The 22,546-nt window shown below is 39.0% G+C and overlaps 2 protein-coding genes across 2 annotated transcripts in view; one reads left to right on the forward strand and one right to left on the reverse strand.

The window, feature by feature from the left end:
- LOC135215324 (uncharacterized) overlaps window positions 1-5,121 on the forward strand; it is a 76,832-nt gene extending 71,711 nt beyond the window's left edge. The window contains exons 7-9 of the mRNA XM_064249884.1: window positions 2,349-2,509; window positions 3,499-3,556; window positions 4,946-5,121. Coding sequence (XP_064105954.1) covers window positions 2,349-2,509; window positions 3,499-3,556; window positions 4,946-5,121 — 395 coding nt within the window. The remainder of the gene's footprint in view (window positions 1-2,348; window positions 2,510-3,498; window positions 3,557-4,945) is intronic.
- LOC135215923 (latent-transforming growth factor beta-binding protein 4-like) overlaps window positions 1-22,546 on the reverse strand; it is a 593,663-nt gene that overhangs the window by 176,653 nt on the left and 394,464 nt on the right. The window lies entirely within an intron of this gene.

Here is a 22,546-nt window from a genome sequence, read left to right on the forward strand (position 1 = left end):
GCATTGAAAGGGTTAGTATTAATAGCTATGGAAATTGATTATATCAAACCTTTATTGAATAAGATATCTGCTCAATTCAGGAAAAAAGTTATTAGCAATAGGAAATCATCTTGGGATAATTACGTCTCAGACTTCTCAGGTGACACTGTAAACAAATGTGGGATAGATTTCGAAAAATTAATGGCAAATATAGTCGATCACCTAGATCCCCAATATTACATAATGGGAAAAAGAGTTCATGATTTAAAAGAAATATCAAATATAATATGTCGCCACCTAGAATCAATAGGCAATAGCTTGAATTTAGACGAACATTTTCGCATTAGAAAAAGGAATGAAGAAAAACATATAATTAATGCTGAAAGAAGTCAACAATTATACTACAATGCCCCATTTACATTAGAAGAATTTGATGCTGCATTAAAAACTTGTAGTAACTCTGCCCCAATAAAGGATAATATCTTTTGAACTCCTTATACTTCTGAACATTATGAAATTTTAAAATGTATTCTTTGGCTTTAATCACCTATGGAAAAAGAAACTACTACTCAAAGCATGGACACACGCTATTATAATTCCTATACCCAAACATGGCAAAGATCCAAAATCAGTAAATAAATATAGATCTATATCACTAACTAGTTGTCTGTGTAAACTCATGGAAAAAATGGTAAATAATAGACTTAATATGTTATTTAGAGAAAAATTAAGTTCCAGCAGCAACCCAATCTGGAAGTAGAAAAAATCATTCAACATTAAACTCATTAACATCACTAGAAGATCAAATCAAAAGAGGATTTGTACAAAAGAAAATTACTGCCGCAGTCTTATTCGACATTCAAAAGGCTTATGATACAACATGGAGATATTCAATCTTAAAATCTCTATATGATATAAATCTAAGGGGTGAACTCCCAACTTTTTTACGAAATTTCCTAACGGAAAGAACATTCCAGACTAAAATTGAAACAGTATTATCAGAAACATTTGAAATAAAAAGAGGGTATCCCGCAAGGCAGCGTACTGAGCAGCACATTATTTGCATTAGCAATCAATAATATTGTTAAAATGCTTCCAAAAGATGTAAACAACACCTTATATGTTGATGATTTTGCTATTTTTTACACTTCAAACAACCTACGCCACGTCCAAAGAATTTTAAATATCTCCATAGCTAAAATTGAACAATGGGCATTATCTGTTGGATTTAAGTTTTCTGTTGAAAAAACACAAGCAATAACATTTTATAAGGATCAACGCTGGCTCAAAAATCAAGTTATATCTCTTACCATGAATAAGACTCCCATCCAATTTTATCCAGAAGTCAAATTCTTAGCCTATATTTTGACAATCATTTGAACTGGAAGGCCCATGTGAGACATACCAAAGCAAAGGCCTTGAAAGCTTTAAATATATTAAAAAAAATTAGCCCACACTTCATGGGGTGCTGATAGAGAAACATTGAAGCTTTATAAAGCTACAGTTCTGCCAATATTAGAATATGGCAGTCCAATTTATAGTTCTGCTAGTGAGACTACTCTCAAAATGCTAGATCCAGTGCTATGGGCTTCGTTTAGCCACTAGAGCATTCAAATCATCACCAGTCCAATCGTTGATTGTAGATAGTGGAGAAATGCCACTATCTTATAGATTCAAGATAACGATGTGCAGAGATTTAAAAATTGTAAATAGTCCAGCAAAAACCAAAGATTTATTTAAAGATCCAGATTGTTTCTGGACTACAAAAATGATCCCATCCTTCCCTATTAGAGCTAATAGATCATTTAATGACAATGACCTTTGTAATATTAAATTTTACAATTTTAACAAAATAATGCCTCCATGGTTGATAAGTGCTCCCCAGATATGTAACAAACTATATACAATACCCATTAATAAATTGAATAATCCCCTTGCTATGAAACAATATGCTTTGGAGCATATCAAGATACACAATAATAATCATATATATACTGATGGTTCCAAAGATGATATGGGAGTTGGATTCGCTGTTTATGGAAACAATATAAAGATCCAAGCCTCCTTACAAAGCAAAGCAATCAGTGTTAACTGCTGAATTACTAGGAATAAAAACAGCATTAACAACTATATCTGAAAACCAGTTTAATGAAGTAACCATCTTTAGCGATTCACTAAGTTAAATAAATGCAATAAGCTCTTATACTCCAAAAAACAAAATTATAAATAAATTAGATATACATTACATGAAAGGGAAAGGCAACAGATATCTGTTACTCTATGTTGGATACCATCTCACATAGGATTAGAAGGCAATGAAAAAACAGATACCTATGCAAAAGACGCTAGAACACTCCCAATATCCGCAGAATTATTACCACTAGAAGATTATATTAGACACAGTAAGTCGGTTATCAAGAAAAAATGGCAAAATAACTGGAGGGAAAATCATCCTAACAACAAATTAAGAGAAATAAAAGAAACTGTAGACCCGTGGCCATCATCCTATCAGAAATGCCGCAAGCATTCGGTAATATTGACACGGCTAAGAATTGGTCACACTAAACTGACACATGGTTACCTAATGAGTAACCCCCATGCCCCTATACCTATGTGCGAAATATGTAAAGTACAAATAACAGTAAAACATATTTTTAAAATCTGTCCAAAATATAGAATCCAAAGAGACATATTATTCAGAAGATATTCTTTTAAAGAAATATTGTTAGAAAGTGACAAATTTTAACTTTTTACAACTTTTTAATATTTTAAAATTCCTTAAATTTAATCATTTATACAATAAAATATAAGATATAGTAAAATATAATATATTCCAAATAGTAAATATTTATTTTTTAGATAATATATATTGCAGATAACAAATATTTATTTTTTAGATAATAATTTATAAAAATTTTAAATAGCATGTCTAATCCTTCGGGCCATCCCTAGGAGAGTTAATATTAGTTCAGTGGGTCTGGTTAAACTAAAGTTAAAAAAAAAAAAAAATAGGTTGTGCAACGCTGGCTAGTCTATACAAAGTTGGCAGGGGTGTTGCACTCACTGTGCTAGTGATTAGTCGGCAGGGTTTATTTAGCTTGATATCCACTCTTTTGGCGTGACTTGATCTTTCCCACACAGGAGCACAATATTGTGCAGTGGAGTAACATTGTGTTAGGGCCATTTGCTTTAAAGTTTTTGCATCTACTTCCCACTTGGTGAATGCAATTTTGCTTAGGAGGTTATTTCTGGTGGCCACTTTTTTCTTGAGCTTGTTGACATGCTATTTGAAAGTCAAGTGTTCTTTCAAGAGTGACGCTAAGATAGACTGGATGCCAATGGTTTTCCAGTTCCTCATTATCCCATTTTATTTTCAGTTTTCTGTATGCCAGGTGGTTGTTCAGATAGAATAAGCATACATGAGTTTTCATGGGGTTTGCTTTGAGGTGCCATTTTTTTTTATAAAAGTCTGAGAGAGATGATAATGCCCTTGTCAGTCTTTCGTCAATGGTTTTAAAGGAACGTGACTGTGTTGCAATACAGAGATCATCAGACCTCCGGATGTCCTGGAGTTGTGGTAGGTAATTTGTGTAGATGTTGAATAATTATGGGGCAAGTACAGAGCCCTGTGGGAGACCATTTGTCTGCTTCCTCCACCTACTTTTCCTGCCGTCCATTTCCACATAGAAAGATCTGTTCTTTAAGAGTGATCCAATAATGTGCACAATGATGGGGTTTGGGGTCATTTGGGCTACCTTGAAGAGAAGAGCTCTGTGGTTAACTGTGTCATAGCAGCTGTGAGATCGGCAAACATAGCACCTGTAATTTGTTTGTTCTCGAATCCATCCTCTATAAATTATGTTAGGTTCAAGACCTGACTGCAGCATGATCGTCCTGGTCAAAAGCCTGTTTGATCTGTTGTTAGTTGTTCCTCGAAGGGGGGGGGGGGGGGGCAATATCATGCATTCGTAGAGTTTGAGGATGATGCAAAGTAAGGATATTGTCGTTAGCTCTTAGGTGAGCTTGGATCTTTACCAGGCTTGAGAAGGGTCACAACTCTTGCTCTTCTCCATATCCTTGGGACTCGATATGTTAATGCACATTTATTGAAAAGAGCAAGAAGCCAAGTCCTAGCCTTGACTCGGAATTGCAGAATCATTTTGACCGCAACTCTGTCTTGACCAGCAGCTTTCCCTGACTTCATGTATTTCATGGCTGATTGTAATTCGTTCATGGTAAACGGTTCAAATATATCATCACTCTGTGACAAGATGATTTGCATGTATTACTTCATTTTCTTTAGATATCCCCCCTCCCTGTTTTGATTAGGAGTTGATGGGCTACTTCATTAGGTGTCACTGCTGCTATTCTTGCTGGGTGCAGGTCTTCTGAGTTAGGCTTTTTGATGATGCTCCAGGCCTTTTTACTGTTGTGAGTCATGTCGATGTTTGTGATGGTTTCTTGCCAGCATTTGCGTCTTTCATGGTATAGTGATGATAACAAGTCTTCTCCAAGCTCCAAGGTGTTTTCAGAGAAAGGATCGTCATTGTAGTCCTGTATGTACTATTGATATATTTGTTTGTTTTGATCTGAGAGACCAGGGATAACAAGTCTCTACAACCTCTGGGAATGTTTTCCTTTGCATCTCCTATCACCAGTGATTAGAAATCTTCATATTGCTCTGGGTCAGGCACAATGTACGCAATTTCATTTTCTATATCGGATGTAAAGCCTTCCCAATCGGCCTTGCGGTAGTTTCATCTGGGGTTTCGGTATTTTGTTTCGCGGGTTTGTATGACTGGTTTTATGTCAATAGCCACTGGTTGGTGATTGGATTTTGGTATTGGGTCCATGATTGTTCTTGAGAACGATTAGTGGTATTTACCAGAGAGAAATGCCAGGTCTGGATTGTATCCCCTCCTCCATCATGCACTGAAATGTGGTGTCATCTTTTGCATCATACAAGATTGTAAGGTGACAAGCAAGGACCCATTCCTCCACTGCCTCACCATTGTGGTGGGTGCTATCGTAACCCCAGACAGTGTTGTGGCTATTGAAGTACCCAACCACGAGACAGGGCTTATTGTCAGAGATGTTGATCTGGCACCACAAGAAAGTAGCAGGAGGGGGTTTGTAGACTGAAGTGATATTTAGGTGTTCAGCTTCCACTTGTAGGCTCTCCAGCCCATCCTTGGATAGGTCTCTACTTTTGTGAATGATGGATTTCTAACTAGCATATATTGCATATAATGATGGATTTCTAACTAGCATATATTGCATGGTATAGTGATGATAACAAGTCTTCTCCAAGCTCCAAGGTGTTTTCAGAGAAAGGATCGTCATTGTAGTCCTGTATGTACTCTTGATATATTTGGTGGGTGCTATCGTAACCCCAGACAGTGTTGTGGCTATTGAAGTACCCAACCACGAGACAGGCTTCTTGTCAGAGATGTTGGATCTGGCACCACAAAAAAGAAAGTAGCAGGAGGGGGGGGTTTGTAGACTGAAGTGATATTTAGGTGTTCAGCTTCCACTTGTAGGCTCGCCAGCCCATCCTTGGATAGGTCTCTACTTTTGTGAATGATGGATTTCTGACTAGCATATATTGCACTTCCGTGGATTGGGATTTGGTGGGAAATTATTAAGTCCATGCCAGGTATTTTAGGCAGTATAAGATCTTTGTGAGTCTCTTGGATGCACAGTACATTGGCCTTCAGTTTAGAGAGCAGATCTATTTTCGCTGCTGACAGGCCATCAGCATTGAAGCTGATAATTCTGAGCTTACTTATGTTGCCAAGAGGCTGATGGTTTTTCCTTTTACCACCTCTTGGACTAGGGAAGGATGTAGCAATTGGTCTCTAATAATTTAGATTAACAGGGGCACCACGTGAAGGTTTGCTACAAAGAAGAGAGATGTGTATTTGGAATGTCAGGATAGCTAGAATAGATATGGGATGATATGAGAGAGATTGTGGTGCCAATAGCAGCAGAGGTGTGTGGGAGGACAAATGGTAAGCAGCAACGGGAAAAAGAAACTTGGTGGTGGAATCAAGATGTTCAAACAGTTCTGAAGAAAAATCGTATAGCCAGAAGAGGGTGGGAAGACGATAATAACTGCCAAACAACAGAGGAATACAGACGGACAAAGAAGGAAACAGAGTGGTAGCGATTGCACATGGAGAAGCCAGGAGACGAAGGGAACACCAGAATGAGAAAAGATAAAATACAGAAGTGCAGAAGTAAGGAGAAAAAAAAGGCAGGATGTAAGAGAGGTAGAAATGGTTAAAGATGAAAATGGAAGTATCTTAATCGAGGAAGAGGAAGTACAGAGAAGATGGAAAGATATTTTCCACAGCTTTTAAACACTAAGAATGGGTGTGAAGAACTGGAAGATGTTCCTCCAGTAGAAAGACTAATAGCAAACATCAGAGAGGGACTTCAAGAATGCTATAAAGAAAGGAAAAGTGAATGAAACTGCAGGAAAGTCAGTGGTAAAAATAGAGATGATTAAAGCAGTGGGAAATCTAGGCAGAGTGGGTGTGCGCACTACTGGAAAAGATCTGGGATGTAAAGGCAATGCCATAGGACTGGAAGGATAGTTGCATGATTAATATGTATAAACAATTGTTCTGGTTTTCATATGAACAACAGCACATTTCTGCCTGAGCATAAGAAATGCACACAGCCCCTGTATTTAGCTCAGGAGAAAAGACCTTCAATATGAATTGTCCCAAGGTTTTAAGAAAGAATTTCATGCCTCTTTGGTTAACATGAAATTTAAGCCTATTTACTTGTTGTATAGATTTTCAAAAGTGTAATGGTACGCTTCATTTTTTAACATGAATTTATTCCATGTACCGATTGTCTAGATTCAGCGACAAGAGTAACTCTTGATTTAGCATAGTCACCAAGAAAACCCTAATTATAAAGGCAAATAAGTTGTGCATGTATGAAAATGTTGACTGATTTTATATTTCAAAAGCACCAGTGTGGTTATTGCAAATGTATACATACTTTTAGTTGTCTTTGTTTGTTTGTGATTAAGAGAATATCATGGTCAAGATTTTGCTCAGGAGAAAAAAAAAAGGAAATTTTCCTGCCAGCCACTGAAGCGACTTCTAAGATTCATTAAGCAAAAATTATTACTTACTTGAAGTAGGTCAGTTTAATAGGAAAACAACAGTAAACTCTTTTTAAAACTCACCAGTTGTTGTGTCAGTTGTTGTTGTTTGTGTGGTCGTTACAGAAGTGGTCGTTCCCAGAGAAGTAGTGGTTGTAGTTGCCTCTGAGTCTGCAGTAAGTATGACTATTTCAGAGAATACTATAAAGTTTCGTTTAGAGAACAAATTCTGAGAACTAACTGGACGACTAGAAAAATGGAGACCATTCGTGGATTGCTGCTTATCAAACATTTAAAGAAAATTCACAGCTGTGTATAGGAAACAACCTACAGGAAACATCATGACCTTTTGTTTATTTTCCCAAAGTATTCACAAATAGGAATCTTTCTGACCCTTCAAACCTGGAAATGAGCCTATATCTTGCCATTAAAGGGCAATAGAGTAGATAATTATTTTGGATTTAGTTTACCTAAGTCAGTGTATTTCTTGTCGTCTTGGAGGACACATTTGATTATGAAAGCCCACACAGTTGCAGACATATTGATTGTTATTAAAATAATACCTGCTATTCTGGGAAGGAAAAGTATTGATTAGCTCATAGCCTGTCTAAAGTCACTGGACTCCTAAGATGATTTCAGAAGGCCTAAATATTTTGATATTAAAAAAGAACATTCCCAAGGTGACGTCGGTATACACAAGTTTACCAAGTGACTCTTTTAACTTTGCAAAAAAATGCTGCACTGGCAATAAGAATGTTGTTTTTTGACCACAAAAATTCTCAAATATTTTTTCAGTTAGCTGATGTCTTCTTCCACAAGTCAGGGGCCTATTGTCGCAAAAATTGAGATAGCCTAGTATCCCAATGAGCTACTAACTATTTTAGGTCACCTGATATCATTACTACCTCAAAATGATAAAAAAGGAAACCCTATTATTCTTTTAAAAAGCTTGAAACACACACACGGCTCCAAAATGGGATTCCATTGGTATCCAGGATATGCCCATAAGTACCATGCTCCCTATCTGACATGCTTCTCTTTCTACTGCCTTAGAGACAACATACACCATAGATATGCTCAATGCCCAATGCCTCTCTCCAGCAACATGAGACTTGAGCAAGTAAGCCAATGATTACAGGTGACCTAGATAAGCATATAGGCCCATGCATATCCATTCTTAGCTCACAGGGACCATAAGAAGATGTGGCAGCGAAAATCTATCAGATCCCCAGTCAATAAACAAGTTGCAGTATCAAACAAGGAGAGTTGCTAGTTCTGATTTCAATGTGAACAATAACACAATGCTGCCTCCAGTGTTGGAAGTGCAGACAAGCCTTACATTTGCCCTTGAAAAAAAGACACAAAGGTTATTCTGAGGTTTCACAACAAATTTATGCCTTTCTGTAGAGGAAATGAAGTCATATTTATTTGCTGTATACTTCGTGTAAAAATGTTGTTGACTTCTGTTTTACATAAATTTATTTTGAGTCCCTACTCTCTAGATTTAATGCCAAGATAACATGATTCAGTGCAACTACCAAACAAAACTTAACTATAGAAGGAAAAAAATATGTATGTATGAAATTACTAATTATTCTTATGGTCATACCAATGTCCACAAACTTTCAATGGATTCACTTTGTGCAGGATTAAGACCATATTTTGCTCATGGCCAAAATATTGCTCAGTAGACTAAGGAAAAAATACTATTCCACTAAATCACATAAAATGTCTTAGTAGACTCTTCAGAGAATCCATCATTTTCTTGCGACACGTCAGTGTTGATAAGCAAATGGCTGCCGAAGTGGCAAAATAGTCTTAACAAAACTCACCAGTTGTTGAAGGAGTGGTTGTGGTTGTTGGTGTGGTTGTTGGAGGGGTAGTTGTAGCTGTTTGTGTGGTTGTTGCAGGGGTAGTTGTAGCTGTTTGTGTGGTTGTTGCAGGGGTGGTAGTGTCCACAGAGATACTGGTTGAAGTTGACCCAGGTGTAGCTGTGATGGTTTTTGTCTCGCTTGCAGTGGAACTCGTTGCCTCATTGTCAGTGGTAACTGTGGCTATTTGGTTTGAAGGTCGTTAAGGAATGAGATTATTATGAATACAAAGAAGTTTCGTTTAGAAAATCAACGTTCTGAGATGCTTTGCACAAAATCTGGAAGCATTGGAAAAGTGAAGAAGATAATGCGTGGATTAATACTTATCAAATCAAATAAAACATACAGCAGCCTTCATCAAAGATTTTATTATTAATATTATTATTATTATAAATAAATACTATATAAAGTATATATATTAATTATATATATACATATATATTATAATAAATACTATATAAAGGATAATATAAATATCATTTATATACCTATATATTATCTATATATATATATATATATATATATATATATATACTATATATATTATATATGCTTGAATAGCCTTGATGCCCTCTTAACTTCCCGATGTTTTTACAATTTCAAGATGGTCACCACAAAGCCTTGTGCAGAGAATCAAACTAGCACACATTTTGTTTGGGTAAGATTGTACCAAAGCAAAGCATTCAGTCACGAAGAGAGACAAAAATTTGTTCTCTCCCCAACTTACATATAGTATCTGTTGAATTAAGAGGAATAAACCTATCTCGACTATCATAGCGTGTTATTTAGCTCCATCTTTTTAGGGTGAAATGTATATACACATGTGTGCATATATATATATATATATATATATATATATATATATATATATATATATATATATATATATATATATATTATATATATATATATATATATATATATATATATCTTACAGGTATGAATTGATGTGTTAGTGAATTACATAACGTGTGCCCTTGCTTGGAGACAGAGTGAGCTGTAGAGACGACCTCCTTCAATGAAGGAATCTGATGCGTATGCATTATTAAGCTGGAGGCTGTTCGTACTGTTGCCAGGGGCAGTTTGAAGTGTGGTGGGTATGTACATTCGTTTGTATGGATGTCACAGGTCTGACCAATCGAGGCACTTGGGGAAAAGACACTTTCCTTTGTGATAGGGAGAAAGATGGTTGAGCGAACGCCAGGTGTTGGGAGAAAACCCCATCTTAAAGGTATGGCACATATTTTAAATGACTTGGAAACAGTTGCCTTTGAAAAGAGAGAAGCGTGAAATGTATCTTTACTTAATGTTGCCTTTGAAAAGAGAGAAGTGTGAAGTGTATCTCTTTACTTAATATTGTGTTATGTATCTCTATTACAGATGGGCTCTATTCCATGATATTAGAGACAGGATTCTCTATCTTGACTAATACAATGAAATAATTGACATTTTGGGTCTGGGAGTGAATACTTAGCCAGGAGAGTGAAATGATAACAAAATAGTTTTCTTTGTGGGGCAGACTTGGATTTTATCACTATGACTTATTAATCAGTTTACTCTATTTTATGTTCATCTGCTTTGGGTAATAAATAGTATATTTTTGTATTTATGTGAGCTTAATAGCCTAGTGACATGCTTGCAGATAGAGGGCGCCGCCTGCTGCCACAGGTAAGAATTATAAATTTGTGTAGTTTTGTCAAAAGGGAGGTGGTTAGAGTGGTGGTAGCGGTTTAACAAGCTTTTTATATATTTTGTAGGCTGTAGGTACGCTAACGAAGAGACTGGTGACTAGTTAGACATATTATTTTTGGTAGGCAAAGGGGTTATGATCATGTCACAGGCAACTCAGGGTCCTTTTTGCTGATTCATTGTTCTGGTGGGGTGTTGAAAGCGTCGGGTTACTCGGGTACCTCTCTGCTTCTCAGTGTTTTAAAACGTGAAGGTAAAAAGTTTAATTTTTGACATATTAAAGTGTTTCGCGAGTGTGGTGAACAGGCTTCGCATATTTGCGATGCGTATACGGATTCGGTTTCCAGTCATATGAAGATGTGAGTGTATTTTCAAGTTTTCTTTCTTCTTTTCTCCTTTTTATTTTTTGTTTTGTTTTTATTCCTTTTTGTTTGCGGTGAATTTACTCGAAGTGTGTTTTTGTTTTGATGTCTCTCGAAATTCGACGGACATTGTAATGATGTGAGCGAACAGAGAGAGAGAGAGAGAGAGAGAGTTTGTGTGCATGAGTCTGGATGACGGGGGATCTAGTGCTGGGTTGAATCGCTTGGTAAGCATTTTGCGCCTTTTTTCTTTTTCTATCCTCTCACTGTTTTTTTTTGTTTTTGTTTTCGTGGGATGATATACTGGGTGCGGGGCACGCTTGCTTTTGTTATCCATTATTGGGGGAAAATTTTATATTAATTTTTCTGGATTGGGTTTTGTGTGTATATGAATACAGTAATGTTATTGAGATCGGGGAATCTTATAGAACATAAGAGCTTCCATAAAAAGATAAAAATGGCGGATGCTAAGACTACCACAACGCTTCTACGTCACGTAACGAACGTGAGTGCGGGTGTGAGCCCATTCAGGGGAATTGTAGATGGTGTGTTATCTCAGCCAGTGAAAATATTTATTGAAGGTGTGAATAATTATTTAAGCGCAAAGAATATAACGGATGATATAGAGGCGTTTAGAGAGGCGAAAGCTTTGCTTGATTTCAATAAACGCGATCTCTCCCCTTGTTGCAGGAGTTTCCAATTTGCAAAATGTTGTACCTGGACTGATTTGCAAGCGTTTTTGAAAACAGCTTATGGCTCAAAGGAACACGGAGATATGGTGAGGGACCTTAGGGGTCTTTATAAAATAAGGAAGGGCGCTAATAGCCTTGTAGAACATAGTTCAAAACTTTTTGACTCAGTGGCAGATTGGGTAGGAAAATTGAAAACATCTAAATGGGTTACAGGAGGTAGTGTCTCGCTTGAGAATATTCATAAACTGATCTATTTTTCGATGCTCTTGCACGATGTACCGGACGCAATAGTGAATAGCTTTGATGAAAAGATTGAACCTACTTCAGACGAAGAATTACTTTATGCCCAAATTGAGAAACATATGTCTAAGTGTCCCACTGTAGATAGTACAATTTTTAATGGGACAGGCCCGAGAGATAGGGTGCAAAGAGACACAGAATTTTCTCCTTCCCGTCTGTGTGCAAAAGTTGAATATAACAAAAGATCGATCAATCAAAGGCAACAGCAGTTGCGCTGTTTCAACTGCAATAAATCAGGGCATCCAAAGAAATTTTGTAGAGCTAAATACTGTGGAATGTGTAAGAGTACCGATCACTATTGGCAATCTTGTCTGTCTCAGATACAGAGAGATGCGAGGCCTACACCTCAAAATTCTGGAAGTTATAATGAGAGGACTTCCCAGGCAGGTCAAACCAGAGGGCAAAGGGATCGGCGAAATTTTTGGAAGGCCAATCAACAAAAAGGGTACAGGTGATTGGTACGTGCCATTGTGTCCTTGTGGGGGGACGCCCCAGAGCCCAGGCCTATAGTTTATGGAACAGTAGGGGATGGGGATATACCGATATTTATAGACTCAGGAGCGTCTATAAATTTAATGGACTATAATTTGTATCAATCCATGTTTTCCAATTACCCTTTGCAACCCTCAATGGAGACAGTGTGTGATGTTCAAGCCCATAGATTAAATACCCTAGGTTGTGTTCAAATACAGTTTAATCTCGGTGACAGAGTACTAACAGAACCATTTTTGGTAATGAAAGGAATTGCGTTGGGCAACAGACTTTTGCTGGGTCATCCTGCGTGCAGGAGACACAAGATTGCGATCCATGCAGGTGTTAATGGGATAACAGTCGGAATACCTGGTGTTTTTCTGCCTTATGAGGACATGATTAGAACGGAGGACATGGAGATTATTGGAAAAGGAGGTGCGCTCGGTGATATTAATGGCGGTGATACGGGTGTTACGGGGGGAGGTAATATTAAAACCCACATTGGTGATATGGGAAATGATTGCGGGGATTCTATCGGAGTTCACGGCAATAACAATTGTGGTGATGATATTATGGATGGGGATGTGGATACTAATATTGATGTTATTTTTAATACTAACAATGTTGGGGATGATACTGAGGGTGGTAATGTGTATGGGGTGGTGGAAAGGGGAGATACTAACCACAAATATAGGGGTGTTTTATCCGAGGATATTGTGTTATTACCTGGTTCAAAGACTATGGTAAAAGTCAAATTGAAGGAAGTGAGAAAACCTACGGATGTGTGTGTTATTGAAAATAGCGAGAGGCTTAGAGGGGTTATTAGCACAGCATCGGTGAACAGGGTATCCATGGATAGGACCACGTGGTTGGAGTTATTAAACTGTAATGATACAGTTAGGAGATACCAGAAGAATACATATATATTGGATTTCCAAGATTGGAGTCGTGATACTGGTTCAGTAGCTATCATAGAGGGGGAAACCTGAGTTTTCGGAGGCAGAAATGCAATCAAGGAAACGGATATTTAGAGAACATTTAGCTAATGTGGATTTCTGGGTTCGACCTGTGTCTGCCGGTGAAAAATCCCTGTAGCTCATTTTTCAAGTATAAATATATCCTAAATATACCAGAGAAAAAGCCAGCATGGTATGCTGAAGTTACTACCTTCGGTGCGAGCACCCCAAGGGGCATCAGTATAAAGTATAGGGGCGAAGTGGAAGCCACTACTCACAGGTCCTCTGCCACTTAGAAGATTCCTCCTCCAAAACCCCTCCCCGGTGGGAGCCGTTGCAAGCGTCACCCACCTTACCATCCTCTCGCTACTACTACTAATACCCATGCGCATCCCTCATTCCTGTATTAGCGACTGTGTGGGATCCACGCTTTTGTCTCTTCTCCCAGGATTTAAGCTCTTTTCGCTATGGCGACTGTAGAACTTCCCACCACACCTAAGTTGAGTACTCCAATTTACATGTTTGTGACTTTTATGATGGAAATGTTTCCATAGTCGCCTTCGGCCCCTCAGAAAAGTATTGTGGGCGCCGTCGGCTGGACCGCCATTTTGGGAGCGTCATCAAAACACGAATGAATTTCACACACTAGCTCCAAATTTCTCATATTATATGTTAGGCATTACGTGCTTTTATGAAGATTGATTTATAATCATCGATGGTATATAATGTGTATTACGTACTTACTTTACCCAAAGTATGTTAGGGAGTAGGCCTAACTCGTTCGTGACTTCGTTGGGGTATAAGAGTAGTTGTTTAACTTACACTTTAACAAAAATCCCCCAACGGCTCAGGGACGGGTTTGCGCCGGTCCCTTCATAGTTTTATAGGGATGAACAAGGTAATTATTAGGCCACTCGTAGCCTATCATAATCGTTGAGGGAGAGAAGGGAGCCCTGTCCCTCTCTCTCTCTCTCTCTCCTTCTTGTAGTAAGTTTACGTATGATCAGTGTTGACAATTTCTTAGATAAGTCTTGATTTATGTACGTTGATGATTTTCATTTCACTAAGAGGTTGGATGAGTTGCCCCCCCTCCCCTAGCTCGACCTATCCTAGGCTATGCCTAGGAAGGTAGGCTAGGTGTCCCTTCCCTGGTAGTGTTGGATCTACCTCCCTACCGGTCTTCCCGCCCTGCCGGTCTAGATCGAAATATTCTATTTAGTAGGTTTGGTCAAGGACCACTGTCTACCTCAGTCTGGCAGGGGAAGTCAGTTGGCCTACCCTGACCAGTTCTGTTGTGTTCTCGGAAGCTTAATTGGATCCCCACTGGTACTCCCCTACTGTCCTTGCAACTCTTCTATTATACCTCTCTATGAATGCCTTGTATTATTAGTATTTATGTAGTTTGGGTTGTTATTGTAAATACCGGTCTGGTATGCCTTGGCCTAACCCGGCATAGCCTCTCGATCGAGTGTGACCACCGGCCAACCGCGATGGGCCATGAGCCAGTCAGCCTGCTTCCTATAAGGAGTAGGCTTTATAGCCATGGTAGAGGTCTATCTCTGATCGAGTGGGTGGCCAGGCAATCATGACCGGCCACATGTACCACAACCATCCCCCCCCCACTAGTGGGTGTTGGGGGACCTTACCTTACAGACCTTACAGTTCGTTCGGGTTGCCCCAGGTCCCTCAGTGTGAGGCACCTCTAATGTCTACCAGAGAGTTGCTGGTACATCTTCCGGTATATTTTGCATCTTCCAATCTTGGATGGTCTGGGATGCAGTTTAGATATTTGTCGAGCTTATTCTTAAACACATCTACGCTCACTCCTGATATATTCCTCAGATGAGCTGGCAACGCATTGAATAGACGCTGCATTATCGATGCTGGTGCGTAGTGGATTAATGTCTTGTGTGCTTTCCTTATTTTTCCTGGTATAGTTTTGGGCACTATTAATCTACCTCTGCTTGCTCTTTCTGATATTTTTAGTTCCATTATATTTTCTGCTATTCCTTCTATCTGTTTCCATGCCTGAATTATCATGTAGCGTTCTCTTCTCCTTTCTAGACTATATAATTTTAAGGATTGTAGTCTTTCCCAGTAGTCAAGGTCTTTAACTTCTTCTATTCTAGCTGTAAAGGACCTTTGTACACTCTCTATTTGTGCAATATCCTTTTGATAGTGTGGGTACCATATCATATTGCAATATTCAAGTGGACTACGAACATATGTTTTATAAAGCATAATCATGTGTTCAGCTTTTCTTGTTTTGAAGTGCCGTAACAACATTCCCATTTTTGCTTTACATTTTGCCAACAGAATTGCTATTTGATCATTGCATAACATGTTCCTATTCATCATCACACCAAGGTCTTTAACTGCTTCCTTATTTGTGATTGTCTCATTATTAGGTCCCCTATATGCATATAGCTTTCCTTCTCTGTCTCCATAATTTATTGATTCAAATTTATCAGAGTTAAATACCATCCTATTTACCTCTGCCCAATCATATACTTTGTTAAGGTCTCTTTGTAGAGCGTTCCTATCTTCATCACAAGTAATTTCTCTACTTATTCTTGTGTCATCTGCGAAACTACTCACTACCGAATCCTTAACATTACTGTCTATGTCTTCAATCATAATAACAAACAGTATTGCAGCTAACACTGTACCTTGTGGCACACCGGATATTACCTTGGCTTCATCCGATTTCTCGTCGTTTGCAATAACTATCTGTTTTCTGTTGTGTAAAAATTCTTTTAACCATCTTCCTACTTTATCCACGATATTGTGTTTTCTAATTTTCTTCGCTAATATATTATGGTCTACTTTGTCAAAAGCTTTTGCAAAGTCTAGATAAACCACATCTGTTTCATTTCCGCTTTTCATATTTTTGAATATGTTCTCATGGTGGACTAACAGTTGGGTTTGTGTACTTTTTCCGGGTACGAAACCATGTTGTCCTTTATTAAACAAATTATTTTTTATTAAATGTTTCATAATATTTTTCTTCATTACCCTTTCATACACTTTCATAATATGTGATGTTAGACTCACAGGCCTATAATTACTTGCCTCTAGTCTTGATCCACTTTTGAAAGTAGGGGTAATATATGCTAATTTGTGCTCATCATAAATCTTGCCTGTATCTACACTTTGTCTTAATAATATTGCAATTGGCTTTGCGATAGAATGAACTACTTTCTTTAACAAAATAGCAGGCACTCCATCAGGCCCTGCAGCAGCTCCATTTTTAATTTCATTAATAGCCTGCACAATATTAGCTTCATTAATATCTATGTCAGCTAAATATTCATTATTTTCATCCCTTACTTCTATATCATTATCTTCATTATCTATTCTAGGGGTGAATTCTCTCTTATATCGTTCTGCCAATATGTTGCAAATTTCCTTTTTTTCATTCATTAATCTCCCTTCAATTCTTAGAGGGCCTATTTCTATTCTTCTTTTATTCATCTTCTTCGCATATGAGTATAATAGTTTGGGGTTTTGCTTGATATTTAATAGGGTTTTTTCTTCCAAGTCCCGTTTTTCATTTTCTTTTGATTGTATAATCTTTTGTTCTGCATTTTCTATCTTACTTTTTAGTTCTATAACTTTCCATGCATTTTTTTCTTTTGCAAGACCTTTTTTCCACTTTCTGATTTTCTGGAACAAGATCCTTCTGTCTCTTGGTATGCATGACTGATGTTTACTTTTCTTCTTCGGTATATATCTATTTTCTCTAATATTTTATATAATATCTCCGTATTTACCCTTATGTCATCACTTACGAAAATGTTATCCCAATCTTTGTTTAATTTTTCATTTATTTTCTGGACCATTTTATGTTTTTACTGTAGAAGTTGTATTGTTCCATATCCTTCCCACTTTTTTCATTTCTTTGCTTATCTCTGTTTTCACTTGCTTTGGAATGGACTGTTAATTCTATGACATTATGGTCTGAAATACTCGCATTATAAACTATTATTTCTTTAACATAATTCATCTCGTTCACAAATACTAGGTCTAAAGTATTTTCCTTTCTTGTTGGCAGGTGATTTATTTGTTGAATGTTGTATTCTAGTAGCATATCTAATAGCTTTTCGAATTGCCTCTTATCTTCTGCACTACTATTACTCTCTTTTTTATATGTATAAGTACATCCACAATCTTCTATTCGTTCTTTCCAGTCTACGAAAGGAAAGTTGAAGTCTCCAGATAGGAGAATAGTCCAGTCCTTGTGATTTCTACATATATCATCCAATTTTTCTATTATTAAGTCAAACTCTTTAGTATTAGGAGGTCTATATATTACTATGTTCATTAATTTTTCAGATTCAAATTCTACCGCTATTAGTTCACATTCTGAGTTACTATATTTCTCATATATTTTTCCTTGTTTTTTGTCTTTCCCATATATTGCGGTTCCCCCTTGATTCCTATTTTTTCTATCTGATCTATAAGTTTGGAACCCTTTTATTTGATCATCATTCCCAGTCTCTTGGGAATACCAGGTTTCACTTATATTCATTATATCTATTTTCTTTTCAATTTGGGTTAGTTCTTCTAAGTACTCTATTTTTCTTTTTGAGTTACTCGTAACTAAACCCTGCGCATTCATCACTATGATGGTTTGCGTGTTTTCTCCTTCATTTAATATTGGTAATAATAAGGATTTTCCCATGTCTCTTTCCTGTTCTGGTATGTTGTTCTTTTTTTCATTTCCAGAAATTCTGAAATTAAAAAATCCAAAACTTTTGTCCATAATATTTGTTCTTCCTTCATCATAATTATTCATTTTGTGTCTGAATCTGCAATTTTCTCCATATCTGCAATATCCTCTTGCATAATAAAAACAGTTATTATCTCTTGAGTAGAATCTTTGAGCTGATGCTTTGAAATTTTTTGCTGACACCTCTGCATATCTCGTTGATGGCTTGCTTTTTTCTTTTACCTGATATTCTTCATTCCTCTCTTTATTTGTTTCTTTCTTATTTTGGATTCTATTACTTGATTGGTTATTTATTTGATTATGTTTCATGGCTACAGGGCGCATATATTTACATTTTTTGTCGAACTTACATCCTTTTCCTTCTTTTAGGTTTTTGCATATTTTTGGATGTAGATCTCTGCAATCATCCTCATAGCCATCTAGGTATGCACATTTACCATATATTTCATAGTTGTGACATACCTTAGGATGTTTGTAGTAACATTTTTCTCCAAATCTGCAATTCCCTCTTTTCAAAAGGTTGCAGACTTTGTCTTTTTTGTCTATTGTTTCCTCTTTCCCGTCATTGTGTAGATCTGGGTAGAGCCTTTTCGGGATTTTCTTTTGTGTTGTCATATCGTAATTTATTTCTTCGTAAGTATGCTGCTTTATAGCCTCATATGTAGTATCAATGAGTATCTCTGCATCCATACTTTTATCTTGTTCTTTGTTTTCCTTATCTTTTTCTGTCATTTTAGTTTTGTTTACTTCTTCTTCCATTTCCTCTTCTTCGTCTTCTTCTTCTTCTTCCCTTCTTCTTCATCCTCAACTATTTGTACATTCAATCTTGATTTAATAACATTGTCTATCCATGGTAGACATGTTGAGCAAAATATTCTTGTGTCTTTTCTCATATCTTGCATTACCTCAGCACACTGTAGATGGGTCGGAATGTTGCATGCAGCACCTTTCTGATTAGGTTTTGTGGATTAACTATGCTATACCACACCTTACACAGTTTACATGCTTTTGGCATTCTTTTTCCTAATGCATCAATTAGGATATTCACAAGGTTCACCTTATTCATTTTCTTTGTCGGAATATGTTGGTTTATGTATATTTTCTTTATGAGTCTCTTGACCACTTGGATTTTATTTGGAACTTCTTCAATTATTTTCAAGATGTTTTCAGTTGATTTGTTCCAGTTTGAAGGATTATATCCTTCTAATATATCTATGAATGCTTTTGTATCTTTTTGGTTAGGACTGTTGCTGATCTCATAGATGAGAAATGCCAGTTCCCTTCCTGCTACCTCATCATATTGCGAATTTGCCAAGCAAGCTAAATCTCGCCATTTTTCCCATAGTTTGGAACTTTACTGCCATCTTGTTCTGATTTACAGTATTTCACTTGATAAACTAACTTAGAAGACGCTTTATCCTACTATTTTCACACTAATCTTATCACCGATAGTTCACGAACACTTCTAGATATTTCTCAAATTCTAGACGTATGTTAAACTTGTGATATCTGTTGATTAATCTGACTTCGCGCAGGAACGTCTCACCAAGCAAGATGGCTAATGGTATTAATCAAAGCTTAACCCCTTATGTCTCTTAGTAACGGCTCCGCCGACTTACAGCGGACTAGTACCGCACCAGTCAGCGGACGTAGCTCCGGATGGTACATTGTATAGCTCCGTCGCTCGATGTTTCGTTTTCCTTCCCCCCTCCCCCGGTATGGATTCGGGCTGGGAGTTACTCTCCCCCTAATTAGTGTGGCAGGTTCAGGGAAAAATTTCCTTCCTGATCCGCCACTCCGGCCCTTTTCCTCCAGCATTATAGGGGACACTAGGAGATGATTCATTTAGTAGACGGAGCTTCGGGGACTATTCTATAGATAGCTCCGGACCCATAAGGTACCGACGGAGTGTGACTCACCCTCACACTCGTTGACGGAGCATTACACGGGTTTGCCGAAGCTCTATTTTCGCCCTTATTCCCTGCTTTGGTGGAGAAGAAAGGTAGATCAATGTTCGGCTACGGTAATACGTAGCCTTCTGACCTAGCCGTAAGCCACAGAGGAAGGGGGGCATAAATTTTTCCCCCTCTCCGGCACCGGCGAACTTCAGATCCCGCATAACGAACCTGTATCTATCCTCTGAGGACGGAATCGAGATTAGGCAAATACACCCAAAGTAATTTCTCTACTCATTGTAGTTATTTGAAGATATTAGCGAGTAAATCTTGACCCATCTAAGTTAAGGTGCATGCTCTCTTCGGAGTTGTCTCCGTTGCCGAAGTTCGGTGCTCATAAACAATTCCATTTACAGATGGTTTCGTTGCCAGGCAGAGGGGTGTCCCGCCTCCCTGGGCAAGCCGTACGGCCACGTAGTATGCCGTTCGCACGCCAACTGTGCTGTGCAGTTGGAAAGCTACATGGTCTGGCACCCCGATGCGTGCACGGTTTGCTATGACATGGTATCAATCGTGACGGATGAGCAGGTAAGTACTTCGCTGCACCACTGAGATACAAGTCCGGTTATAATGACTTAATACGCTGCTATACAGTCTCTATTTCCAGGTAGAATATTAATTCGGGTTCCTCCCTGACAGGCTGAACCAGACGCTCAGTATGACGTGAGGGCAGCCCTCAGGAAATGGGTTGCGGGGTTCGGCAAGAATGCACCGAAGGGACAACCTTACATTCTTGATGCCGGACTATGCTCCCTTCTGTTCCAGGGAGCCACAGCCACTACAGCGGTTCCGGCGGACCTGGCCGAGCCCCTCATTGAAGCCATCAGGAGGGCAACGATGCCGGTCCCCAACGACCAAGAGGACTTGATGGAGGAAGTGGCGGCCATTCATGTTAATATAGAATCCATGGTCATGGAGGAACAGGTAGGTGGGGAGGTAGGTGAGGCGAGTCTAATGTTAAGTCCTACTCCTTCTTCTCCCTCTTCTTTCCTGGGTTTCCCTAAGCCCACCCCTCCTAGTTCTGGAGCACTTTCCGTCGCTCCTAAAGTTAAATCTTTGAAAACAAAAACCCTAAGAAAGGGTTCTAAACCAGCTCCACCAGCGGCGACGGAGTTGTCTTCGGCCCCACAACCGTCGACTTCTTCCGCACAGTCGCCTGCTGCCAGGAACCCTTCCCCTACTAGGGGTTGGGGCTCAAGGTCCACCGATCCTAAGGCGGCGGAGTCTGGACTTGACCTAGAAGCCTTCACTAACCTTCTAATGACGAAGGTTAGTGGAGCGATTGACCAAAGGCTTGAGGTGATACGACTCGCCTCAGTCCCAGACACCTCCGGCCAGGCATTTACGTCTCTGACAGAGAGGATCAAGCCGCTAAAGGAGATGCTTACCGGACTTCACCACTCCAGGACCCCGGCACTATACATGATGGTGCCGTATGCGTCTAAGCTTCCTCCCTTTGACAAAGAAAACCCATGGCGGCTAGCACTGCATGCCCCGTTCTTGGACGGGAAGCTAACGATCGAAGGGTGCGGAACCCGCCCGATCGAGGATTTCGAACTTTTTCCACCAGGGCTCCAGTTTCCATTCCCAGGATTCGTAAGACTAGCAAGACATGCGCTAGTCAGGGTGGATAAAGTCCCAAAGGAGACGGTGATCTTCCCGAGGGAACAAGCCCAAGCTACTTGGGTCCGCACCCTCTCTGAATGGGGTTGTGTTAACACAAAGTTAATGCCCCACAAGGGCAGTTTTACAATGTTTGTGACCCCGGACGGAATTCCGTCACCATGTACGTCTAAGGTGGCGGAGTTGACGCTGCAAGCAGCAGCAGAGGAGAAACCTCTACCAGTGCTCAGAGAGACGGAGACTACCTCCCTTCTCTTACCCACCAGATTGGACTTTCAGAAGGACGCACCGGCTACGTTTACTACAGGTAAACTGGACCCGGACTGCGCTTCCGACCTGTTCTCAGAAAGGCTGCCTAGGATTCCAGACCACTTACTGAAAACGGAATTCGAGGCCAGGACTAGACTGGCAAGATCTGCCTGGTAGCATCCACATATATCGAGGAGCAAGTTTTCAGGGTCATGACAAAAGCGCTCTTGCAGACGTTCCAGGCGGACCTATACGATTTTGCAGTGGCGAGACGAGCTTGTAGGAAGCACGTTTTGGCGGATGCCTCTATAAAACATGGGCCTAACAGGCTCATTAAGTCATCAGTATGGGGAGACAACCTTTTCCCAAAAGAGGAGGTTAACAACATCCTGCAAGAGGCATCCAGAGCCAATCAGAGTCTTTGGGTTCGTTGGGGTCTCCCCTTCAAACGACAGTTTGAGGGGTCCGGTCTCCAAGCCAGGACCAAGAAGAAGGCAAGGAGGTACAATCCTTACCAGGTCTCTCGTCCACAGGCAATAATGCAAGC

This window comes from Macrobrachium nipponense, chromosome 5 (genome assembly GCF_015104395.2).
Source record: "Macrobrachium nipponense isolate FS-2020 chromosome 5, ASM1510439v2, whole genome shotgun sequence".
Classification (NCBI taxonomy): domain Eukaryota; kingdom Metazoa; phylum Arthropoda; class Malacostraca; order Decapoda; family Palaemonidae; genus Macrobrachium; species Macrobrachium nipponense.